We start from the raw sequence: 27099 nt of genomic DNA, 5'->3' as shown, positions 1-27099 counted from the left end.
AATTTAAATAAAAATTTTAAAAATTTAAAAATAATTTAAAATAAAAAAGAAAAGAAAAAGCCGCAAGGTGAAAATCTAGGAAGTGTTGGAAAGGAAGCAGCATCAGTGATCAGAATGGAACAGTATGGCTCTAAGGTCTTTAATACTCTTGTCCTGAGATACCAGAGAGAGTTTTGAAGATCCAGGGCTCTGAACCTCAAAGATCCAGGGGAGGTGGAGGTCAGTACAGGAAACCAAAGAACTCAGGGAAAGACCAACCTGACAACTTCCCCATCCCACCCCCCCCAAGTGCAGGAAGGGATGGAGAAAGACCCTGACATAAAGTCCCACTTCAGGAACTAAAGTTGGAGAGATGAGTAATTCAAAGAAATCCTCTATCAGCATCAGAAAGTATTACAAATCTGGAGATTCTCTCCTTAGGAGAGAAGAACTCTGTTATAGCTACAAGTAGTTTAAAGGGGGAAAGGAGAAAGAAACTTCCACAAGGACTATACAAATACCTAGAAGAAACAAAGAAAGAGATAAAAATAAAACCTCTGGAGGAAAGAATTGGAAGGAGAATAAATAGTTCAAAAGAGAAAGTGGTAAATTTTACCATGAAATGGAGTCCCTGAAAATTAGAATATACCAAACAGAAATCCATGACTCCATGAGGCAGAAAAAAAAATGATCTAAATAAAAAGGTCTGAAAAATAGAAGAAAATGTAAGATAGCTGATATTAGAAACAACTGATCTGGACAACATGACAAGAAATAATTATTTAAAAATCACTGAACTTGTAGGAGATGGGAGTAGGGCATAGGAAGGGGATAGAGATAAAGTCAAAAAAATCAAATAATAACTGTCATTTACTTCCTAAAAGGAACCCAGAAAAGTCCCAAGAATGTCATAGACAAAGCTCCCTTGTCAAAGAAAAAATACTGCCAGCACCCAAGAAGAAATAACTAAAGTCCCAAGAGACCACAGTCAGATTCATAGACCTAGTTATTACAATTAAAAATGAAAGATCGTAGGCTTATAACCAAGAATAATGCACCTTATGAAGCTAACTGCAATCCTGCAGGGGAAATAATGGACCTTTCATGAACTTTTAAGCATTTCATGTCACCCTTTCCTGTGGTTCCCTATTACCTACAGGATTAAATATAAAATCTTCTGGCTTTTAAGACCCTTCATAATCTCACATCTTCCTACCTTTCCAGTTTTCTTACATTTTATTTCCTTCCACATTCTTGGCAATTCAGTGATCTTGGCTTCCTTCTTGTTCCTCCCACAAGACACTCCATCCCCTGACTCCCTGAATTTTTACCAGCTGTGTCTCGTGCCTAGCATCCTATTCTTCATCTCTTTTTACTGGCTTCCCTGTCTTCCTTCTGATTCCAACTAAAACCTCACCTTATGAAAGAAATGCTTCCTGATTCCCCTTAAATCTAGTGCCTTCCCTCTGAAATTATCTCTAATTTATCCTGTATATAACTTATTTGCAAGTGGTTGTTTGCATATTATCTTCTCCATTAGACTATGACCTCCTTGACAACAAGGATTATTGTTGAGTTTTTAGCGGGGTTGCTCCTTTTGTATCCCCAACCCTTAGAATGGTGCCTGGTACCTAGAAAGTACTTAATAAGTATTTGTTGATTTGACTTCTGATGGAAAGAGCAGAGCTGAGGAGGAGCTTTGAAACATAAACACGGGAGTCTAGAGGAACTGAGAAAGGTAAATTTATTTGAACAATTAGGAGTTATATGATGATATCATGCTGCCCTTCTAATAGAAGACATAAAAAATGTGTCCTTTTAAAACCTGAATGTCTTCAAAAGTTATCAAGGGAGTTAAATTAGAAAAAATAGTAGAGGTCTTAGGAGTGAATAACTTCTATTCTGAGGATTTGAAGTAGGAAAAGAGAAAGAGGGGTAGAAGGAATACAGTGTAGAAAAGAGGAAGAAGAGGATGGAATGTGCCAGTTCTCATAATTAGGGTGTGTAAGATGTGTATGCAAACAAAGAGAAAGGGTTTGGGGGAGTGAGGAGCAGAAGAACTTCATTTTTAAAAATGAACAAAGGAGGATTGAACACATGTATACCCACATGAACACACAGAGTGTGGTATAGAAAATACATCATACTCAACAGGAAAACAAGCGGGGAAAGGGAGGGGAGGTTGTTAAAAGGGACGATAATACAAAAGAGGGGATAATTACAAAGAAAACAAACTTCCTGATCCTGAAGAGTAGAGAAAAAGGAGGAGGGGAAAGCAAAGAACTTGAATCTAAAGGGGTGCCTTAGAATGCTTCTTAGGTAATTAGGAAATAGTTGAATAAAGTGAGATATAAGAATGTAACTTGCACTGTAAAAATGATGGAGATGATTTCAGAGAATTCCAGGAAGCATGAAATGGCATAGAATGAAGTAGGTAGAAGCAGGAAAATAATTTAGTCAAGGACAGAAACCTTGTAAAGAAAAACAACTTTGGGAGACTTAAAAATTCTGATCGAGGTAATGACCAATCATCATGCTTCCAGAAGACCCAAGATAAAGTCTATTATCCACACCCTGACAAAGAGCTGATGGACACAAAGTGGAGAAAGAGCCACACATTTTTGGACATGGCTACTATGGGGATTCACCTTGCTTGACTGCTTATTTGGTAAGTTTTTTTTTTCTTTCTCTTGGTTTTCAAGAGAGTGAGGAGAAATTTCAAAAGAATATAGAATGTATTATATACTTTTTAAAAAAGCAAATGGTAATCAATAGAGATTCACAGTTTTATAGAGGATCCTCTTTTTGTGTTTTGTTGTATGTACGGAAATGCTCTTTTTTTGGTATTTAAGTCAAGAATAAAGAAAAATAAAATAACTAAAATTTCTTTTTCTCAAGTATGAAAATAGCACTTCCCAGTTACTAATTCTTAAATAATGGTTATATAGCTGCTCTCCTAGTTTAGGTTTAAACTTTGTGCCTAAACTATACATAGTTTTAATTTATATATAATATATATGTATGTGTATATATAATATATATGTATGTGTATATATAATATATACGTATGTGTATATATAATACATATGTATGTGTATATGTAAAAACTGTATTTATTCACCTCTCTAGTTTTTTTTTATTTTTTTCTGTTGCCCCACTTTCAGAATGTAGGCAACCTCTAAACTATTATTCAAAGTCCTATGGCTTTATCCACACCATTTCAGCAATCGTAGTTTTTCAAATATTCCTTGTCATTTTCACAGCTTCTAATATCTCTTCTTTTCCTTTCCTGTTCAAATACTAGCATACTAGTAAATACTAAATAGTATTAAATATTAAATAGTAGCAAATACTAAGGTATTTTTATCAGAAAATCAAAGCAGGATGCAGAGTAGCAAGGAGGAAAACTCAATTGGTCAAAAGACTGCTAAGAGAAAAGATGATCATAATGGGGGTGGGAAGGAGGACTGCTTCCTCTATTCTTTTTGAAACACTAATGATATTGAAGGAAAGGGCATTATTCTGGACACATTAGAGCTGATCTAAAGATTTTTCTCTTGCTTCCATTTTTCACTTATATGACAAAACTCTAGGCAAAATGTCAGTGAAATCCATCTTTGGAATTGTATCATTTCTCTTTGCATCTCTGTTAGTTTCTCAGTGCCCTTAAACCACACAAACTTCACCCCCCTCAACCCACTCACACAGGTTTTGTCAGACTTGACCGTTACTATTTGAGATATAATTAAAATTAAAACAAATTAAATCGCCCTTACTTTTATCTCTCACAGCAATCAGAGAGTCCATCAACAAACCTTTATTAAACATTTACAGACTTCTAGATCACATATCTTAAAAATGGAGGATGACATTTTATTCGATGTTTACTACCACTAAAACCTCTCCAAAATAGGAATTAAATTCAAGAGATAAAGCAATTTCAGTTTTCTCCATGGTCTAAGACACCAAGAACCCTAATGAGGTAACAACTCAATGAACTAACAGGAAAGAAGATTAATTCTAATCTTTACTGTTCTTAATCAACCCTAGCACCCCTGTACCACCACCAAGTCTTTATGCTTTGTCAGGGCCACACAAGGTTTCAGCTTAATTCAACTGTCCCTCCCTCCTCCAATCAACTTTTACCTTGTACTATGGAAAGCAAAAGTGGTAAGCATGTTCTGCTTAGTAATGCAGAGACAGCATGGGAGTATGCTATGCTGCAATAGTGCTCAGAGAAATGAGGTCCAGAGGGACCTTAGATAGAATGCCAGCATATGTGAGAGGGTCCACCAGTCCTTATGGAAATGGGACTGGCAGCCACCTGATACCAGTTCTGTCCCCCCAAAAATCACCTGAGTCAGAAATTAAGACCAGCAAAAAGTGAATTCCGCTGCAAAGGAAGAGACTGAGACAACTTTAAGCTCCATTCCTCTGGGAAACTGCCGGGGGAAAAAAGGGGAAAAAGTCAGAAAGTGAATGACAGAACAGTATAAGGATGATACTAAAGATCTCAGAATGAAACAAACTCAGTTAAAGATTCTGAACACACGCAGGTAAACAGACAGGGAAGATATTAATAACAGAAGAGAATATGGCCTCTTGACCATCTAAGCAATTCCAAACATCTCTGAATAAATATTGTAAGAAGGGGAAATTAATAAATACTTGAAGAAGTGGAGGACCCTGTGGATTTCTAAGAGAACATAGAACCACATGAGAATTTTCCTGAATGGTCCAAGAGGAAAATAAGAATTTTGAAAGCAGAATTTACGGCCAACATAACAGAAATAATCAACAAAATAGAAAAACTTTTATCCATGGTAGCAAATCTTGCCAAAGAAATACAAAAGAGAACAACTGATTGGAAATTCAAATACACTAATTAAGGACAATCTGGAAGGAGAGAAGCAAAAAGTGATAATGTTGGAAGAAAACATGATCTCTATACAAGCAATATATATCTTGAAAAAAAGATATAATTCTTCCAAAAGAACATGACAAGAAAACCCCTAAATTTCATAATATAAGAAATAATACAGGAAAACTTCTGAGACCTTCTGAATATGGAAAAAAAATGCAAACTGAAATAATCCACAGATTGCCTCCAGAAAACAAATGCTAAGCTACAAACTCTAAGACTCATAGTAGTTAAATTTAAGCACTTTAATAGCAAATAAATTCTTCAAGAACCAGGAGAAAGATCTTCAAATATAAAGGAAAGAGATTTGAATAACACAAGCTTCTTCTATGCCCCTAAGAAACCATAGAAGGAAATGGAATAGTGAGTACTAAAGAGCAAAGGATATCAAAATTCAGCCCAAGGTAAAATATTAGATGTTTACCGTGTGCCAGGCACTGTACTAAATACTGAGGATAAAAAGAAAGTTATATTCTCTGCCCATGAGATGTGTACATTCCAATTGCAGAGGTTCTTAACCATTCCTGTGATACGATACTAAGTTTTAAGTAGGGAGGGCCACAACTTCGTAATCAGCATGAAAGTAGATTTAAGTCACCAGGCTCGTCTAAGTTCCTTTTGGTCTTTCTAAATGAAGCTCTTATGAGTGATTTGGTCATACCTTGCTGACATAATACAAGTTAAGGGAATTTTCTCAGTTTAACTTAAAATGTAGACTGAATTCAAAGACCAGAAGATGGGGACAGATCATGTACACAAGCTTAATGTTTAAATACTTCTCTGACTGACTGACTGTCCAGGTTGTGTCTAAATCTCAAAACTGGCATAGCCCATAGAGCTATGAACTAAAAATGAGGAAAATTATATAATTTATAATTCAGCAGAAAACCAAAATATGGCAGAAATGGAGATCCATCAGACAACATTTCAGATCAGACACCAACAGCTTTTAGAAAAGAAGAAAAGATAATCCAGCAGAAGTCTCCAGCACTGTGCAACAATAGATAAAGCAGCTTCATGTCAGATAAGGTCACTAAGTCAATAGATGACTTCCAGAGGGAGTAAGAAGAAGTAGAGAGGTATTCCAAAGGAGTCACCAAACTAGGATATGTTTCCCTCTCTCACTTCTGTCACATTGTTCTTACAACTTTCTTACTTAGAGTATACCCTTTTGTATACATGAAGTTAGGAGACAGGACTAAGAATATGCCTCGTTACTTATTTTGTTAAACTATTTAGTTAAATCCCTCTTGCTTAAGCAGATGATTAACCAAGGTGTTTTGAATGTCAGATAATTTTCAGGGAGTCCACAACTGATGGGACCCAGATCATATCTGACGTGTTATCTTCAATAGGATCATAGATTTAGAACTCTATTTAGTTGCATTGGTCTAACTTTCTTATTTTAATATTGGGATGAAGCACCTGGAGATTTGAGAGGGTGAATGATAATAATAAATAATACTTAGCATTTATATAACACTTTAAGATTTACAAAGCTCTTTACAAATATATCATTTTATTCTTACAACAACTCTTGGAAGGAGGCACTATTACTATTTCAATTTTACAAATGAGGAATCTAAGGCAGAAGTTAAGTGACTTTCCCAGAGTCACACAGGTACACAGGTATTAAGTGTCTGAGGCCATATTTGAATCTACATGTTCCTGACCAGATACAGTATTCTGTCTGCTATGCCACCTTGCTGCATAGGTAACTTGTCCAAGGTCAAACAAGTAGTCAGTTGTAGAGTCAGGAATCAAATCCAAGTCTCCTAACTCTAAGTGCTTTTTTCATTCCATCAGATTGATACTAATCTTTTGATTACAAAGAAATTGAAGAGTAACAAGAAGTAATTGTCACTAGAACCATTCTAGGGAAAGGGTACAGGCTTAGGGCTGAAGGAAGTGGATATATGTAATTCCTCAGCAACTCAAAAAGAAACTTAAAAAAAAGAAATTTACATGATAACTTTGTTGTGTATTTACAAGGAATAGCAAGTTATTTGTGTGTAATTATCTTTTTTTATTATGCTGTGCTATGGAAATGCTTATTTTATTCCATAAACTAAAAAAAAAAGAAAAGAAATTTAAAAGAAAAGGAAACTAAAGCCAAGAAGATGAGGATGACATTGCCTCCTCTTTTCTGTCCAAAGAATGAGAGATGCATGTGATGGACTATGTCTTACTTCTTGGAAGAACCCATGTAATAATTGCTAGCGAATGGGAATTTTGGAACATTGTGAAATAGGCAGTTTTTTTAAAAAGTCTCTCAGTTGATTCCTTTTCTTCATCAAAGCTTCATTTATTCTGTCCTTTTGCTAAGATATGTGCATATTGCCTGTAGGCACTTACCAATGTCAGTGTAATCCTTGGCTGATCAGAGTTTACCATTTGTAGCTCCTTGAGCATTCTATATATCAAAAGAGGCCAGTGAGGGAGATATTTAAGGTCTATTAAATGATACCACTTTACAGGATCAATTTTACTGATTTTAAAATTTGCTGGGGAAATGAGGTGGGAGAAGGGAGAGGTGAGGATTCAGTTTACAATGTGGCTTATAGAATATGTGGGTTATATGTTGGAAGTAAGAGGGTAGTCTAAATTCTAAAATAAGGGGAAAACTAAATAGCATCCTGGCAAAAGCAGGGTTCCCCATTTTTGGCTAGGGAAAAAAACAAGGAAAAGGGCAGATAGAATGCAATAAAGTCATGGTTTTCCCTTTAGACAAGTTTGTAATCCAGTTTAAAAAGAAACAGGCAAAGAAACATGCAGGTAAAAAGTCAAAGTTTTTCCATTTCTTACATGACATATGGAGAACTGTATTAACTAAATTGGATATGAGTTTGAGTGTAGCCCCTCTTCCTAAGGGAAAATTTTATGGAGAAAGTGGATTTTCATAGGCAACATGGACGGAAAAAATAGGCATGTGGGTTAGTTAAATGAAGGAGGTCAGGAGACTTTCTAGATGTGAGGGACAACATGACTGAAATTTTGAGGACAGGTCACCAGTACAACTAGCCTGATTACAGCAGAATTAACCTTTCTATTCTTTTGACTGTTTTGTTTTTCTAAGTGGTAGAGAACAGGAGTTTATTAGGGGTGTGAAAGACATTCTTCAAAAGTGGAAATTATACACAGAAGCTGTCAAGGGATTGGAATGCTGTTATACAAGGTGACGTATAAATCTAAAATGCAAGAAGCACAAAGATGAGAAGAAATCCAGGCTCCCAAAAATGTATCATAAATTAAAAACAAATAAATCAGCAACAACCTAAACCCCCCCAAAGTTCTGAACAATTAAAATTGCCTGTGTTGACAGAATGCCTTCCAAATACCAAAAGGACATAATCAATTCAATTATCCAGGGAGAAGTTATCCATTTTGCTTCTCATCTGGGCGCCTTGTTTTTCTCATCCTTCCCATTGCCTCACACTTAGTAATGCCACCTCTCGTAAATACTCTACTTTGGAGGATGGGCTATTGAACTCCATCGCCTTCCACAGTGACCTTTATATAGTGGGTTCCTAATGGACATTTATTGTTGGTGGTGAATAAGATAGATGTGAAATCCATCAGGTTACATTTTTTGTTTTTGCTTTTCAACATTCACAGTTCCTACAAAGTCAACAACTCTGTGGGAGGGCTAAATAAATTTGGAAACAGAGTCCTTTGTGTACAGAGTACTATAGCTGTTACTGATTCATTTCAACTCAAAATTGATTAAGCATACAGTATTGGCAGAGTACTGGAGATTGTGTCAGAGGACCTGAGTTCAAATTCTGCCTTTGCTATTTACTACCTTCTACAAGTCACTTAATTTCTCTGGATCTGTTTCTTCAAGTGTAACATAACAAAGATAGAGTAGATTATATCTAGGTTCCCTTCTAACTTTGAATGTTATGATACCCTATGTACTCAGATAACTATGATGTAAGGGAGAACCAAACAAATATGAAGAGGTTCAGGCAAAGTGTTACAAGAAGTTTGAGGACAGAGAGAGAGGGAGGTGGATGCAAAGTACAAGGAAAATGGAAGACTGAATGTAGAAGACCTTTTTATTTTAATGGAGGAGATGACAAAGACAAACCTATAAATACAATACAAAGATGCAGACATATAATCATGCACACAAACAACTTCAGAGTTATGCACATTACTATTAAGCCTTAAAAGTGGTAGGTAGGCAGAAGGGAATCCTGTAGGTGGGAGTGAAAGGTTACTAGAATAAACAGTGACTAGTGCAAGGTAGAATTAGCCTGGGCAGGTTTTGCAGAGAAGGTAAGATTGGAGCTACATTTTGAAGGAGTAGAGGGGTTTGGTCTGAGGAACATTCTAGACTAAGAAATGGTATATTCTAGAGATGAAGGCCAAGTCATGGTGAATAGATTTCACTTATCTCTGTCACATACCTTAATTCTTTTTTAGGATATACTTTATTTCCTTGAGGAGAAAGTTTCTCATCCAGAGTACTGTTCCCGAAATTGTGGTGAAGGATTTTAAATGATCTAGAACAGAGATTTTTAACCTTTTTATACATGTCATGAAACCCTGTGGCAGTCTGGTACAGCTGATTGACCCCTTCCTCAGAATAATGACCTTAAGTATAAAGAAAATATACAGGATTATAAAACTGGAATATAATTTTATCAAAATGTTTTTTTAAAAAGAAGTTTCTGGACCTCAGGGTAAGAACCTATGATCTAGAAGATTTCTAGTTATGTATTTCATCTGTCCCATCCTTCCTCTTGTTCTGTTTCTAATCATTTTTATTCTGTTATATACAACTATGGAAGATCTGAAGGTAATGTTAGTGGATAAGAGGTAATAGTAATTTACTCTGATATAACCTTCAAGGTTTGCAAAGTGCATTATATCCTATCATTTGATCTTGACAACAATCCTGTGATGTCTAACTCACTGAAATGTGAGCTCCTTGAGAGCAGGGACCATTTTTGTCTTTCTCTGTATGTATGCCCAGCACTTAGTACAGAAGTAAACACTCGATAAATGTTTATTGGATGGAGAAAAAGGATGAAAGAACTTTGGAGAGGACAATATTTTGTGTAAAAAAATACAATAAAATTTTAGAGTGAAAGCATCAATAGGTTGAAATGGAAATAAGCCAATTTGGAATCTATTAACAATTCAAAGAGGAGCTTTTTTTTTTAAAGAGTGGTAGTAGGAGAGTATTAGAATTGTTAAGCTAATGCTGAGGTTCTTTTTTTTCTAGGCCCAGAGATAATTCAGAATTAGTCATGATTCTCATTTGCCAGCACTGGGTTTATACGGAGGCATTACATATATATATGTTTTTAAAATATGTGTACAAAAGCAATTTAAAAGTTATACATACATGTAGTACATGTATAACTTTGAATTCACATATACATGTGTAGAGGGGGAGAGAAAGAGAGGGAAGGAAGACAGGGGGGTTGGAGAGAGAGAGAGAGAGAGAGAGAGAGAGAGAGAGAGAGAAATGCAGTGCTTCTTAGTGGATAGGGAAGGCCTCAGAGTGAAAAATATTTGGGTTCAAGTTCTGCCTATGGCAAATATTGGTTGTATGACCCTAGCCTAGGCAAGTCATAACCTTGGTGTGCCCTTGGGCAACTCTCTAAGGCTGTAAATTGCAAGAGCTCCTTATTTCCATTGGTAATGGCAGCAATAAAATCATAGATATAGATTAAAAAAAAAAAGTGTGTGAGTGTATTTGTGTGTGTACTTATATATGTATGTATATGCATGTGTTGATCTTTTTTGAGTATATGTATGTATATATATACATATATATACTGTTACATGTAAGTGTACATATGTAAATGTGTGTGCATATAGAAATAGTCTGGATGTGATTTCGTTGGTGCATGGCACTCTTCAATGAGAGAACTCTCTCTACTAATGTAGGTCAGCACTAACTTTGCCAAGAGCACTGAAAGGCTGTGACTTGCCCGGGGTCACAAAGCCGGTATATGTCATTGGTAGACCTTGAATTCAGGTTTTCTTGACCATCCACTATGCCACAATGCCTTTATGCATTTATCTCCAGATACATACAAATTACCATATACATAAAACTTTGCATTAAGATTTGGAGATTTTGACACACCTTTGATCATTATGGATGATCCTTAAAATTTATTCATTACCAAAGGTAGAGATTATTTCTATAAACATGCAAATTATAATTACTATAAACACACATAGGTCTTTAAAAGAAAGACTCATATCCTGCCATGAACCACCTAGGTCATTATCTTCTTTTTATTTGTGTCAACATTCCCTTGTTCCTCACAGCTTGCTCCATATTCTTGGTCCCATTCCTTTTCTCTACTCACATTAAGGTGCTGAGAAAGGACACAGGTAATCAGTACATAGGTAAGTGAATATTTTTGTAAGCTGATAGATTTTTTTTTCCCCTAGAAAGAGCCTTTCAGACAGATGATAGGTTTGCTGTACTTGTTGGGATTTCAGACTTTTGCTGCACAATAGCACCATCCAGTTGTCAAACACAAAAGTATAACCGAAAGAAACCATCAGGGACCCTACACTGCAGTGTGGACATCTTGCCTCTAAGATGAAATAAGTAATCCACAGAAGTGACTCTATTAGGAGTGCTATCAAACAATATTCTTCCAAATTGTTCTTTGAGAATTTTGATTTTTAACTGAAACAAAATCCAGCTTCCCTCTCCTCATATGCATTTGAAACATAAGAAAAAAGGTAGACATTTCTTCTCACCTTTTTTTAAAATGTAAGTGGGAGGTGAAGTCAATTGGTGAAAATGTTTTTTTAAAGGTATTTGAGCTTGTCTTAGTTTACTCTAAAACTCTACTCAGGAAGTTATTTGACTTCAGGCAATATCAGATAAGTAGATGAAGTAGAAGGCCATGTAGAGTTATCTGAGGTTGCCAAAGGGCCTACCCAAAACCATCTTTCTCACACTGACAGAATTTCAGTGGGAAGATACCACAATGGCATTCTAATCCAATCCAGATCCAGGAGAAATCCCCTATTTTAACATATCCATCAAGTAGTGAAGAATTGAGTAGAGAACCCATTATTTTAGAAGGCAATTCATTTCTCTTTTGAATTAAGGAGTCTTCTCCAAAACTTCCCTATCTTGGTGCCTGAAATTCTCACCTACACTTTGTGTTGAAGCTCCATCTTGTATTATAACAGAACTAGAACTATACTTTGATCAGAACTTGGTTCAGATTCTTGCTATGGCATTTACTTCATGACTATATTCAAGTCACAACTGCAGCCTCAATTTCCTTAGTTGTAATATGGGGATATTAATATGACCTACCTCACAAAACTTTAATGCTTGTATAAATTATCAAGAGTAAATACATTTATGTAGGTAATATTCCACTAACATACAATTACATATAATTTTCTTATCCCAAACAAACCAAAGTCATAGGGTAAGGTGTACTGGCATCTTCATGACAGCACAAGGACACTGAACCATGAGTGGAAAGCAATAAGGTGAAGGAATGGGAAGGTACTGGAGGGACTGACCAATTAGCAATTTTACACCAATTGTTGTATTGAGACTTAGGTTTTTTAAGTCTGAGGCTGTTCGTGTTGACTCAAAATGCCAATAATATTTTAGTCACTTCCTCATTAAATGTATTTTATAGGAAATCTACTTATGGGATGAGAGTTTTGCCAGCAGAACTATTATGAAAATTACTATTTGACTACCATAATAAAAGATGCGATATTAAAACTGCAAGCCCTCTAAGAAATATTCTTTAAATATTTGTGACTGAAATAGAAACAAGTTTATACAAAATGTATATTTAACTAAGATCATTTCCAGAACTATTTTAATTTCTATATAGTAACCAAACAAAACCCAGGAAATAGTGCTTCCAGATGAAGTCCATAATTTCCACAATACATCTTTATTCAAGTATAATAGGGAGCTTTGAATTGCTTAGATCAAAATAACATGATTACACTATATTACAGAAATTATTAATAGTCGTCTTTGTGGGTTTTTTTTTTAAATTATGCCATGTAAGATGGTCTGAATTTTGGCAGAGTTCCATTCATCACTACGAAACATTTCTGATGAAAATGCATTTTTAGTTTTAGAAAAATCACAAAGTACACATTCACTTGAGTGAAACAAACATTTGATGAAACCAGTTCTAAATTCACTCTTCAATTTCCTCCCCACCCCAACCCCAGCCCCCCAAACACATCATCATGGTTGTTTATTCATGGTTGAAATATAGCCTACCCTTACAAGGTTGGCTAAGCTTAATAGGTTCAGATTCAGGAGAAAAAAGTCCTATCTAATGCAAGATAGGCTTATTCTATGCAAGCTGTAGTAGCCTAACTTAAAAGGTGTTTCTTCATCTTTAAAACCGGTACTTGCATTACCTACCTCAGCCCCATTGTGAGAAAAGCCCTTTGTAAACCTTAAAGTACTATCTAAATGTTATAGTGAGCCTGTAATCTAATTCTGGGTTCTAGAAGTTACCTTTCATTCACTCACTCAAGACAGTCACTGTCCTTGTAGAACTTAGTTCAGTACATAGCCTAGAAACACGAGCTAACTGTAACTTGGCTCATTCAGTAAACGAAGTACAAACGTAGAAAATGGGGCTAGCTAGGCAAGGTTTTTTTTTGCTGAATTCAGATGGGGTGGTAAATCAAAGAAGGCTTTGTAGTTCCAATTAGTTAATATTTACCACTTCTCAACAACGGATACTAGGAAAGCTTACCAAAACTTTACCAGACTTCCACTTCAGCAAAGCTCAAGGTAAATTTCCTATAGACTTGGAAATCACAGAGAACTATTTCTAATTACTTAGTTCTACTGAAATGCTGCTGTAGAACAGGAATGATATTTGTCAGCGGGGAGCTGCATTTGTGAAGCAGTTAATAAGGTAGTGTGGGATACTACAAAAAGTTAATAGCTTGAGTCAAAAAACCTGGGTTTGAATCCTCTCTGATGTGATGTTACTCTGGATGAATCACAGTCTCTCTAGGTCTCAATTTGTCCATCTCTAAGATGAGGTGGTTGGACGACATGGCCTCTGAGGTTCCTTCAAGCTCTAGATCTATGATCCCATTTCCATTGTACATAGGACTAAAGGTACATAAGGCAGTGTCACCTAACTACATTTAAGAAACTGTAGCAGACAAGCCGTAGCACAACCAAACTCCTAGAGGCTGCTGTGTGATAGTGAGAAGCTGGGCAGTCTCTGACACTGACTAGCAGCATGATCCTAGACAAGTCATTAAACTCGCTCACCTGTTTTCTGTACCTCACTGAATTGTTGTGAGGATTAAATAGGCATGGAGCACAGTGCCCTTATACATGGCAGATGCTATATAAATGCTTATTCCCTTACTCAATTACATTTTAGATTCAAGTTTGATGTCTAGTCTCTGGTTAATTCCAAAGGAATGTTTCAAACCCTTAGGGACTTAAATCATCTGACACTCTCATTTCTCCTATCTGTGAAACAGCAAGGGGTAAGGGTGAGATGGGAGAGGAGAAAGGAAAAGGGAAAAAAAAGATCCAGATTCAAAATCATTTACTCAGTGTCACTCAATAAGTTAGCAGAAGAGCAGGGTGAAATTCATGTCATGTAACTTCACCATCTAGTTGTTTTCTCTCCTGGATCCTTAATAATTTCTGTAACTAAGGCTAATGGGGATGATTGAAGGTAGGAAAAGAATGTGTTAAACTGAGTTAGCTGATGGGGGTGAGATAAGCAGAGGAAAGCCGTTAATTTCTCCATCCTGCCTACAATGCCAACAGTATATAAACGTGGGAGTAGCTGTGTACCAAACTTTTTTCAATGTAATTTCGTTTGAAAAAATGCATCAGGAAAGTTAATAGTAATTGTCACACTAGATAGACTGTGGTGATAGGTTATCTGGATTATCTTCTCATCAATGGGACAAAAAGAGATATCTTTGCTGAAGTGATTCTTGTTGAGATCCAAATTCAACTAGGCAGTCTTGTGAAGTCTCTTTCCAATTCAGATTCTGAGATTACTTTCAGATCCAGTATGGGAGAGTAGACTGAATATCAAATAACCCAGCTTAGAATCCTTTATTACATAAATGATCTCCAACAAGTTTCCACTTATCAGTTTTAGTTTCTTAATCTGTAAAATAGAACATTTAATACTCACAGTATCAACCTCAAAGGGTTTGAGGATCAAAATGAATATAAAACACTATATAAAATGCAAGATATTGCATTTATAAATACATGAATAATTACATAGTATGTCATTAGTAATAATGGAATTATCCCTTGAAACAATAAGTTATTTTCAATCTGACATTTGCAGAAACTAGAAATAGTTAAAAGTATTTACCCTTAACTCCAGGTACAAAACAGTACATTCTCTGTCCTCTGTAACATTAAATTGCAGTTGTACCAGGTCTGTGTTAGTCAAAAGGATCAGATAGTTAAGGGAAGGCACTATGGAGGAGCTGGTGGCATGGGGAGGTGGGGGGAGAAGGGGAGTGGTGGAGAGGGGAAAAGAGAATGGAGAGAGAAGAGGGAAAATAAATTGTTTGGAAATAACTTTGGTATAAAAATCAAAATGCATTAAATATATTTTAAAAGATGTGCTCCAAAACATCAAATCAAAGAAACAACATTATCATATATAAGCCTTTAATATGGCATCTTTCCCATTGCTCCCAAGATTTTTTCTCTTTCTACAACTGTGGGCATAGGTGGTTTAATTCCATTTCGTCGTCTTTCCATCATAACGGCATTCTAAATGTAAGCAAACAGAAATCAAAGTTAATTTTATATTTATTTTAACTTTACTCCACTACTTAAAAAAACCCCAAACAACAATATTTCCCGCAAAGGCAATCTTTTAAAAAACACATCCAAGTTTCAAAGGTCAAGTTTAAAACAAAACTAAACAATAACAAAAAAAGGCCAGGAAAAAATGTACCCCTTAAGAATAAAAAAATTTGTCAAATAAAGTTAGTAGTTATCTGTGGTGGGATGAGAGGAGGAGGTAGAGGTCTTTCCCTTAAGTTCTAAACGTGGGAAAAGTTTAAGAACAAAGGAAGCCTCTAGGAGAAACTAGCTATTTTAGAGGTAGTTCTAGTGTCATGGTAAGGTTGTTTTTCATAAAAACACTTCTATGAGTAGGAGACTATATTGTGCTTTTGCGTGACACAACAAAGCTAGTAAATTTGGATAGGAAAAGTAAGTTAACCTATCATGCTTCTATGCCAGAAATGGATATGGCAAAATTGAAAATGGCTGCTAAGCATCTGTAAACTTTTGGGGCTCTCTTTGCTCTGAAAGTCACAATTAGCAGTAGGATCTGGGTTGTGATTTCTGTACATCTCATCTTTCAAAGTGGTGTTTGGGCCATAGCTAATCTAATGCCTAAGTGACCAATACATTTTGGTTTAATTCTACTTACCCAAAATTTCCTGCAGTTTTTGTACTTCAAGAAGTAAGTGGTACACATTTCCCTGTCATAATTATTTTCATCCATACATCTGGTAGAAGCATCTGATTCCTTTAACATGCAAAACATGCAATATTTAATGATGGAAAGATAAAACTAGTCCATTTTGGAAGCCATTTCGGAACACTCATGGACAAAATTTCAGTTTAACATTTTCCAATGCAACATGTCTGAGAAAAAAATTTGGCTTCACACTTCCTTTTTCCCCCAAACAGTCCTGACACCCTGTAGGAGTTAGGAAATTCTAATCCAGGCAGACCTAAGAGATAAAACCAGGATACAAATGATCCTTGAGTCATATTAACTTCAAGAAAGCCTGTATTATACCTATCACCAAAGTATCTTTAGGTCTATCTCCACCACAGTAGTAAATGCCATATGCTAAGCAAGCAATATTTGAAAAAGGTATTAAATTCCACTTCAAATATAAGTCAGGAAAAAAAAGAGCTATGCGAATTTAAAGGAGTATATCTAACACTTGGGAACTAAGCTTAAGTAGATGGGATAACTCAAAACATCAAAGTGAAAATGTGTGAATTTCAGTTAGTCAACTATAGAACTACATGAGTAGCATGATTATCTGCTTTCATAAGCATAAGAAAACATGTTCTTTGCAAACAGGCTCTTTTAATTACAACAAAGCCATTACGAACTATTTAACACATGAAAGGATCCAAGTTTATATGCCATCAATTTTTAAAAGTGAATACACATACATATGAGAAAATGCACACAGGATTGAATGATACAGTTTTCATTGGCATAAGTTTCAGATGACTGAATTTGGTGGAGTGGGGAGAGGTGAGGGGCAAAGCCAGGAGTACGTGTTGCTAGTCATACTCAACAAATGCCAATAAAAACTTTGTAATACAGTACTACATTTTATTTATTCTATACCTTTTAGAAAAACACTTTAGTTTTAAGAAATTAGTTCTATTAAAATAGGTTACCTCAAAGACAGCACAGAATTGGGAAATAGGAACAGAATTTAAATTCCAATGTCAGTTTTTAAAATGCCACACCTTCCAACTTTCCCATATAATAAAAACCACATTTGGTCTGATATTTTTCTCTGACATTACTATATGTGTGACTAGGTGTCAAGTGACAACAAAATGGTTTGATGTATAAATGTGGATACATTATACAAAAGGGTAAGAAAATAAGTGGGTGCTCAATAAATATTTTGGTGGGCTAACTCGTGAATATTTAATATATTCTATGAAATAAGGCTACGATAGTTGAGAATTTTTTAAAAGTTTATTCAATAATTACAAAAATACAGAAATTCTAAGTTACAAAATTGGGGTTTATTCTTCCAACTCAAAATCTACGAAAGTTAAACAAAAAAAGCCATCCTACCGACAAACAAGGATTTCCGTCAGGGTCTCTAAGTCTCTTCGTAACAATAGGCATCCTAATCTTCTTACTGCAGCTAAAAGTCAGAAAGAAAAGTTATTTATATAGGTGTTATAAAGCTTATTGGGAAAACTGCCTGAAACATTTAAGATTATATTATTCTGAAAAACTTGATGGCTACCATGAACTTCAATTAAGTTTTACAATTAGAAACAAGTACTTTACATGTTTTGCCCCACACTTGTAATTACTAACAGTGGTACAAATTTTGTCTAAATCTACTTTTAGAAGTTGCCAGATTGCTCAAGTGAGTGTGTGATCATCTTTATCTCAATATGTATGTTATATATAGTTACATGTAACTATATATATACTATATCTAACTATATTTATATACATAGTATATATGTATACACACACATATATACATATAACTGATTAGTTCATATAAAGCAATTAAATATTTAAGACTGGTTCTGTTTAATGAAGTACAAACAAGGTAAAACCCTACTAAGTTCAATTCAAGTATGTGTGTAAATTTGGGAGAGGTGGAGAAAAGGTGACAAGAAGAATCAAAGAATGATACAGAATGTTAGAGCTGTTATATGGCCTTAGTTATATAGACATCACCCTCACTTTGTCATTTAATGGTATGAAAATAAAAAAGCGATGCAAGCTAATTACTATCTTCAAAAATACTGTCACATAATTCCCACTTCATTACAAATCACACTAGTTAAGTAATACTGTTCTTAGATAAAAGGATTCCATCTGAAGGAATGATATTGAGATATATTAGCCTATGCATGTGTGCGTATGTGTGCGTGTGTGTATGTGTGTGTATTCAGGTATCACTCTATTTTATAGTTAAGAAAACTGAGATCTAAAGAAATTAAAATAACTTGCCCATAGTTGCATGGTTATGTATCAAAGGCAGAATTTGAAACCAAGTCACCCTGACTCCTAAGTCCAACACCATACACATATATCCACTATACTTGCCTCTCTCTGCTACAATAACTAAGGTGTGCCTCAGAAAATGTCATTACAAAAGGAGAAAGTACTGTGGATACCTTCACTAATGCTGCCTCTGATAACATAACATTTGTGACGCTGAGCAAAGCACCCAACCTCTCAGTGTTCTCGGCAACTGTCAAGCTTTAATTTTCAGAGAAAGTGATAATTTACATTGATAGTTTTGTTTCTCAATGAAATTATAGCTCCAGTTCTTAAACCTATAGGTATATTGTACAGAGAGCCTACAAACCATCCCAAAATAGCAGTTTTCATAGGAATTAAGTTTCTCCCTTGATTAGATTTTTATGAAATATTTTTCAGAAGCTTTCATAAAGTTTAAGCATGTTCTACTGTTGATTTCTATTCTTATCTATCAAATACCACCTCTAAAGGAAATGGAGAGAAATTCCTTAGAGACAGCAGCACAACCTACTAAACTAAGATGAATATGAAGTTAACTGTGAATTTAAAAATTATAACTAACTGTTATGATTCAATTTTCACATCTCAAAAGAGAAACACTTGCTTTGTTTTGACAAACAGTACAAGGTTTGTTTTTTTTTTCTTGGAGGGGTGCAGAGGGAAGAAAAAATTGATTCTGGAGGATGGCATATTAAGATCTTGTAAGATTAAGGGGGTACTCAGGCTAAATTTCTTATGTAGGCATAGAAGATGTTTGAAAAATTTTTTCACATATGATCATCTTCCAAGCATTCAGAAAACAGTTTAGCCCCTTCAGTTTTAGCTAATGTCAATGGGGCTACACTCAATAAAAATACAGTAATTCATTTTCAACATTTAGAAAATGCAGGTGAGGATGCTCTAAAGATGTCAAAAATGCTACTTGAACAAGATTTGGGAACTATCTAACAAAATTAGAAATGCAATAAAAGATATGTAACACTAAGTCAATATGTGGCCTGCAGGGATGTTATGTATGGCTTGATGACCCTGGTTCTTCTTGAGTTTGACATCACTGCTCTAGACATAAGTCCTAAGCAGAGGTCAACAGTCACTCAAGTTGATAACTGTTAAGAATCAACAACTAGAAGTTTCCTTCCTTCCTAAGCACGTTTTTATATCATCCTATTTCTCCCTGTACAAGGACAGTCAATGTGCTATGAAATGATTTTTTTCCTATGGACCCAAAACACTGGAGCTTACCTTTAGGAAATACCTTCTTTTCAGTTTACTAGTTAATCAGACACCTACTAGAACTCAAGTGGCTAACAGGACTTGAAAGTAGGCAACTTCTTCAAGACAGAATTAAATGGTTTATTACTAAGATTGTGAGAGAAATATAGTAAGACCTGCTTCCTTTCCCCTTCAGTATTTATTTTCTGTGCCCCTCTTATCAAAAATGTTTTAAGTTTCTCAAGGTTACTATGCCGCAAGCACAAATGATCTTCCCATAAAAATCAGTCGAGTTCAAAGTCCATTGAGGGTAAGAAGGCAGTTAGGTGGAAGCCTGGCTATGGAGCACAGTTAACGTGACAAAGGTCTTGAGGTTCTGGCCCACTCTGTGAAGACCAGAGGGAGCTTTCCACAGTGGTTCTGGAGGGTGTCTGCTCCTTGCACCCCGAGGAGGCAGCAAGGACTCTCTTGTACCGGGACAGTGCGAGAGGGGAGCAGCAGACAGACTGCTGCAGCTCTCCCTCCCCTCCCTCCCATGCCCTGGAGGAGAAGCTCAGACACCTACCCAGGCGGCTCTCGAGTGCTTACTCCTGGTATCACTCCCCCAGCGGCTGCTGTCTTCTCGGCTCCGGATCTGCTTCGGGACGAGAGGGAGCCCGCATGTCAGGGAGTACGTTTGTACCCATCCACTGGCCTGGCCGCTGCCAGGGCTCGGGGCCCCCCGAGGACCGGCGGCTCCAGCCCCTAACCGAAGCCTGGAAGACACAACCAAGGCGTTCCACACCTGAGTCACGCGAGGGGGCTGCAGCTTCAGGCTGCTCGAGGGTGGGGAGGGAACCCCAGGAGGGGGGCGACCGGGCCCATCTCACCCCAGGGGGCCACTAAACCTCCCCCTTAAGAAAGGGCTGAGGGAGGAGCGCTGAATGGAAGCGAAGAGCTGAGGTGGGTCTTCAAAGACAGCATCTGAAAGGGGGGAGCTAAGCATGGGGGAGGGGGTTTGCGCGCCCCCTCCCCAACCACACCCACCTCTCCGGTGAGGAGGAGAGGTCACCTTCCCCGTCCCGGTACAAATGGTGCAGCTGCTTCCCCGACCTGAAAGCAAGCGAGGAGGAGGAGACAGAGCCACGACTAGGCCTAGAACACGCCGTTCCGGCCCGAGGAGGCCGCGGGGTCTCCGGCTCAGGCTGCAGGGCCGAGGAGCAAGGGCGGGGGACGGGACCGTGCACATCTTCGCTCTAGTTAGCCCAGAGCTAGAAGGGATCCCACTCACCTCTCACCGCAGCAAAGCCAGCACCCAGGCCGTCTCCAGCTCCAAACACGTCAAAGGCTCACGCAGCAGCGCCTTATGTAGCACGCAGCCTAACTCGCTGCCCCTTCTCCCCCCGGTTGCCGCTCTGTCCAATCGGTTCTCAGTCTCGTGTGACTGACAACAGGCCCGCCCACTCCAAGACTTGGATTCAGCCGGCCCCTCCCCACCCCCAGCTCGCGAGGAGGCGGGAGCGAGGGAGGAGGAGAGAGGGGGGAGAAGCCCGCGAGGTATACGCCTCCCTTTCTATTCCCCCCTCCCCCACGCTCCCCCCAACCCCGGCTCTGCGCCCACCCCTTAACACCAGCTGCTTGACAGACGTCCAGATTCGCCAATCGCCTGGCCAGAGCTGGGTCCGAGGCCGGCAGCGGCGCCCAATGGCCAGGCCCGGCGGTGGAGGGTGGTGGTGATGGGGTGGAGGGGAGGAGGAAGGATGAAGTGGAAGGGGGGGGGAGAGGAGGGCGGGCGCGAAGGGGGGGGGGAGGCCGGAGAGGGGCGGGCCATCAGGGAGGCGGCGGCCCGAGCGGGCCGGGGGAGGCGGTGGCGGCGGCGGCGGCGGCGGCGGCGGCAGCGGCGGCGGCGGCGGTGGGCGCGACGTCGGCTGCGGCTGCGGCTGCTGCAAGTTGGGCTGCAGGGGCAGCGCATACACTACAATGGCTGCTGGAAAGAGGCGAAAGGAAACAATTTCCAGGCCCGCCGCGTCCAGCCCGAAATATGAGAAAAAAATTATTAGAAATTCGGCGGGCGGTGTAAAGGCGGCGGACGGGCCGGAGGGAGGATGTTAAAGCCCCGCGGTGAGTTCTCCCGGGGTCCGGGGCGGGCGGAGAGGCGTTTAGCGGGGGAAATATCAGGGTTATTTAAATTATGGGACGAGCCGAGGGGGCAGAGGAGCAGCCGCCGCCGCCGCCGCCGGAGCAGGAGCAGGAGCCGCCGCCGCCGCCGCAGCAGCAGGAGGAGCAGGAGGAGCAGGAGGAGGAGGAGGAGGAGGAAAAGTTTGTGCTCCTCGCAGCCCCTGCTCGGGACCCCAGAGAGAGCAAAATAAAATGAAAAAAATAAAATCAAATCAGATCATTGGAAAGGGCAGCCAAGAGCCCCAGCTCCCGCTCCTGCCGGGGCCGGAGGCGACGCGTCCCGGGGACCCAAAGGTGAAGTCGGTGGGAAAAAAAAAAAAAGAAACTTTTTTTTCCCCCTTTTCGGAAGGGTTTGGAAAGTTTGAAAAGTTTTTTTTTCTTCGCCTCCTCCTCCTCCTCCTCCTCCTCTCCTCTCCTCCTCCTCCTCCTCCTCCTCTTCTCTGGTGCTGTGAATATTGTGACAGCAGCAGCAGCGGCAGCAGCGAGAGCGGAAGACATTAGAGACCCGAAAAATCAGGGAAAAATTAATATAAATTCAGTTTTGAGAGTAAACACTCCGCATTTTCCACCAAAACATCCCCGGGGAAAGTCGCTTCCCAAGGGCCCCGGCGGAAACCCGCAGTCGGCAATATTTGGGGGGCACTTGGAGTGACTTGGGGTAACTTTGCCCCTTTTTCACCAGAGGTTTTTCTTTCCAGAGAAATGAATTTGTTTTTCCCCTTTCCCCAGGTAGGAGAGTTGGGGTTGGGGTGTTTTGTTTGCTTGGGGGGAGGTGTGAGCCCTGGAAGGGGGGTTGCATTGGGGGGGTAGGGGGAGGGGGGGTGTTAAATGAAAGCAGGAGATCTGCAGAGAGCAGGGACAGCTTGTTGTCAGTATCATAAACAACCAAAATGGAGGGAGAACTCAGGCATATAACCAAATAAAAATTTTTAAAAAATCACAAAAAATGCCTAAAAACCCGGGATGCTCCCCCTTTTCTCGCTAAAGGTAAAAGTATCCTCCGCGTTTCCCCTCAGGTCCATTTTGACTTTGCAGGGACCAAGGAGTTAATATTTATTTATTTTTTTAAAACTTTCGAAGGGCAAAAGCCTTTTATAACTCACAACCGACAATGAGAAAACGTGAAAATCCGATGCAAGAGAAGGAGGGAGAGGGAGGGGGGAGGTGGTAGTGCAGAAACTGCTAAACTTATTGGTAATGGGGACTGATCTGAGATAAGATAAATGCTGCCTTTGCTCTTTTGGAACTCCCTTTTCGTGATCTTTGCGTGAGTTTGGGGAGTCAGAGAAGGGATGTCTTTACAATGTCACTTTCTTCGTCCAGGGGGTTACGTGGGATGCGAAGAATAAACCTTTCCGGCTGTAAATTGCATTTTCGTTGCCTTTACGTTTCAGGTTTGGTTAGTGGCTCCCTCCTTTATTTAAACTGAGCTCTCTGGTAGCCAGGGGTAGAGGTGATGTTGCACAGGGAGGACAGAGAGTCAGCGAAGTGCACCTTTTGGGGAGGGCGGAGGAGTTGTTCGGTCTCTCTTGTCCTGACACCTTTGTTTCACCTGTTGCTCTTAAGGGAAGAGTGTAAGCCGAGGTTTTCTCGTTTTATGTATGTAAAAGGAGGATGCCTCTTGCATCACATTGAAGTTAATGGGAAAGTGCTGCTGATGTTGGTTCCACGTGGGATCAGGGACAGAACAGGGCATGTTAAAGAGACAGCTTCTCTTTTCTTATAGTTATCATCACCTATGCAGAAGCTGTCTCTGGACCTAAGCAGCCAAAGGGGCTTGGGGGGGAGGAGGGTGGGGGGGGCCTCAAGGGGGGGGAGGTCTTTTCTTTATATTACAGAAGTGCAGTCATCTTTGGGAGAGATGGCATGGGATGGAGTAAAAGACTTCCTAAGAGGGGTAAATGTGTAGATTTGTTTGCATCTAAGCATTCCTTTTGTGTAACAAGTCCTCACAGGAACTTTTTGTGTTAGATTACTTTGCTTTGGAAACTGATTTTGGAAGGAATTCTGGAGAAATGGAAATACTTTAAGGTGTATGGTATCATGGTAGCATAGCACAATTTAAAGTTATGAATCTCATGCAGTGAGATCAGAGGACTCTGTGGATCACTAATGGGATTTTATAGTCATTTTATAAAAACTTTAAAATATAGAATAGTCACTTTGGCTTATGGTACATTCTGGGCTTCTTGTTGAACATTGTAAACAAGTTGGTTTTGGGTTGGTGGGTGGGGGGTGGGACTTAAACATTTGAGCAATGGCCATTCCTGTGAAAATATGTATGAACTGTGGATAGGTTTACATGTATGTTCACTCTAGAAAGGTTGTACCATACCTACCTCTCCTATGGCTCTGAGTCTTTGAAGTGTTTTTAAAATCACTAGAACCATCAGATTGCATCTCTTGATGTATTTGTCTTATTAACTGTTGAATGTTTACCTGTGGTGAGCTGTATCATCTGCCCTCAAGGGTTTGTTTTTCCATTAGTTTAAAAATCTGTGATGTGTTAGTGATGATCTGTTTGAGAGTAAGTACAATCTATAGGAAATTACTTACACTGCATTTTCCACAGGTGTATGCAGGCTTCTGAAAGAAGTCCTAGTTTTTGTTTTATATTTAATTCTTAATGAAAGTGACTTAAATACTAAGTAGTTCTTTTCCTAGAGAAGAGAGCTGAGTTTTTAAGCTTCCTGTGCAAATCACCTTTCCTGCTGTATAAACATGATGCTTTTTTGTAGTCTATTGTATGTTAACCTGTGTTCACCACTGATCTCTTATCTTTGCCACTTCTCTAAGCTGTCTATAACTACACTACACTAGATTAGTTGAGTATCAGCTTGTGGTTTCTGATTTTGGAAACAGAATTTTTTTTAAAAAACCCACTTTAAAAAAAATTAAATCACATTAGCTGCTCTTAAGTAAATACCAAGAAAGGAATTAATCTACTACTGAAAAGGTGAAGTGGAATTTTAATAAATGTCTCTACTTTCAGAGATCTAAGAATGTTATCATTAAAGCCTTAGTGGACCTCAATTTTCATATATACCTTTTCTTCAGTAAAAAACAGTTACCATGGCCTCACAGTAGGCAGAAATGCATTATATGTTTAAAAGAAAGGAAACAGTAGTTGAATAAACGAGAAAGTGACACCAAGAAATCAGTTTTCTGTAAAAGTGAATGAAAAGCATTTCCCTACAACACAGGTTAGGTCATTGAGCTGTTCAGGTTACTTGGAAACTTCATGTTGTCATTAGTTTTTTTTTTTTGTCAATTTAAATAAAAGCAATAGTATTGTGATTCCCTTTTACCCTTGCTTCCCAAATAGTGTGAGTTTGAATATATGTTTCACACAATTAGAAAATACTACCAGTGTGTACTAGTATGGAATTAGTAATTCCTAAGGGAGTTCTCTTTAGATAGAGTACCACACAGTATCTAATTTGAATTTGCTTTTTTTTTTAAAAAAAAAAAAAAAAAAGCTTTTTCTATGTACCAGAAATATTACCTGTTGAGCATCTCTTCTCTCAATTGCTACTAAGGACTGCTGATTTTCTATAGCTAACCTACTCAGATATATTCTGAGGATGTTATACAAATCAAACCTTCCCCCCCACCCGCTATTTAGGGTTGAGAATGCTTTTACTGACTGAGATCTTACTTAAAATGTCCTTAATCTCACTAATTCAAAGTTTGTGAGAGTTCTTGGAAGAATTTAGTTCTATTTAAAAAGAAGGACATTCAAGAGTTTTTATCGATAACATTCTCAGAATAGATCTTCTCAAAGTGTTTTAAGCTCTGTAGACATATTTCAGCCAATTAAGACAATAAGTTTATTTTTATTGATATTCAGTCTTAACTTTAGTTAAAAAATTAAGACTATTGATTTTGCTATTTATTATCAAAGTCTACCTTTTGAGCATTTCATGGAATCTCGATTGCTACAGTAAATATTTTGGTTCATTAAGTTTTCTACAAAAGGTGAATTTCCTTTTTAAGGATTAAACTTTCTTGCTTAATTAAACTTAATATTTTATCTTTTATCATCCACTTTAAAAGACATAACTTTATTACATAGGTAAGCTACCTTTGAAGTCCTAGATGTGTAATCAAAGTGATAGTGCCAGCTTGGAGGGTTTAATATGTTTTTATTATATCTCTTTCATTTAGTAAATGAAGCTGTTTTAAAATGTATAAGCTAATAAAGTGGTTGATTTCATTTGTGTGGCTTCATTTACATTGCCTAGGCTTTTATAGTGTTTCTAATAGGTCTCTACATGTATTGAATCTGGTGAAATCTAAAACTTTTCTCTTTGTACTGATAATATCTTAGATTCTTACGTTAAGTTCTTTGAGTAAAAGAAGTTTCAGAAGTCTAGAACAAATGAATCTGTTCATCAGAGTGTAAGGTAGAGGAAAGGTAAAAGGCATCAGGGCTATAAATCCTCCATTGAAACATTTTTATGTTTTAAGTGTTTTTGATAAAATATTTGAATACTTCTTCAGAGCAATAATTGTTATTCAGATCTGTACAAAAGTGAGCATTTAGATTCCTTAAAATTTTAATGCAAACAGAAATTAGCAGAGTAGGCACCATATTTAACCAATTAGTAAATGTTTAGGTAGCCTTCGAAAAGTATTTACAAATAAGTTAAATGTGATGGCAAGGTACATCTGCATTGATGAGCTGTAAGCTAAGTATGATTTTACAGTTCTCATGTAAGGTTTCTTTTATGCTTTGGAGTAAGAAACCATTGTGTTGGTAGAATTTTTACCTTTCAGAATTCTGTCATAACCACACACAAGCATTTTCAAATGCTTGTCACAGATTCTTCAATGCAATGAATACAGTGTATCAATATTTTAAATTTATGACAGATTAGCATCAGGTTCACTTGTAAATTAAATTTATCATCAAGGGAAGTAAATTTTTGAATTGATTTGAATTTAAACTAAAATTTTCATATTATAATAATTTTTCATACAATTATTGTTGTTTAGTTATCAGTGATTGAGGCCATGAAAGACATGCATATAAGAAGACTTAGTAGA

General features: G+C 37.9%; 2 protein-coding genes across 4 annotated transcripts in view; one reads left to right on the top strand and one right to left on the bottom strand.

Moving 5' to 3' along the window:
- Nucleotides 1-15543: 15543 nt before the first annotated feature.
- On the bottom strand, nt 15544-21277 carry CHCHD7 (coiled-coil-helix-coiled-coil-helix domain containing 7). Its single transcript, XM_072604625.1, has 5 exons — nt 21164-21277; nt 20459-20648; nt 17746-17818; nt 16336-16434; nt 15544-15665 (listed from the first exon to the last, which is right to left on the bottom strand). Exons 3-5 carry the CDS (start codon nt 17797-17799, stop codon nt 15561-15563), a joined length of 258 nt encoding a protein of 85 aa, XP_072460726.1. The 5' UTR covers nt 17800-17818; nt 20459-20648; nt 21164-21277; the 3' UTR covers nt 15544-15560.
- Nucleotides 21278-21768: 491 nt separating this feature from the next.
- Nucleotides 21769-27099, top strand: part of PLAG1 (PLAG1 zinc finger) — a 66613-nt gene continuing 61282 nt past the window's right edge. The window contains exon 1 of one of the 3 annotated variants that reach the window (XM_072606897.1): nt 21769-21993. The gene's annotated coding sequence lies outside the window, so the exon portion shown is untranslated. The remainder of the gene's footprint in view (nt 21994-27099) is intronic. The other 2 variants (XM_072606898.1, XM_072606896.1) reach the window with 2 other exon arrangements.

The sequence above is a fragment of the Notamacropus eugenii genome, chromosome 4 (assembly GCF_028372415.1).
Source record: "Notamacropus eugenii isolate mMacEug1 chromosome 4, mMacEug1.pri_v2, whole genome shotgun sequence".
NCBI lineage: Eukaryota > Metazoa > Chordata > Mammalia > Diprotodontia > Macropodidae > Notamacropus > Notamacropus eugenii.
The sequence above is the reverse complement of the archived record's forward strand: the minus strand, read 5'-3'. Positions and strand labels throughout refer to the sequence as shown.

What these genes read in the sequence shown, in the direction of transcription:
- CHCHD7 (XM_072604625.1), bottom strand. Translation starts at nt 17,799, where the DNA reads ATGCCTATTGTTACGAAGAGACTTAGAGACCCTGACGGAAATCCTTGT. An exon ending in ACGGAAATCCTTGTTTGTCG is followed by an intron (nt 16,435 to 17,745) that starts GTAGGATGGCTT and finishes TGCATGTTAAAG; the next exon opens with GAATCAGATGCTTCTACCAG. An exon ending in AAAACTGCAGGAAATTTTGG is followed by an intron (nt 15,666 to 16,335) that starts GTAAGTAGAATT and finishes GCTTACATTTAG; the next exon opens with AATGCCGTTATGATGGAAAG.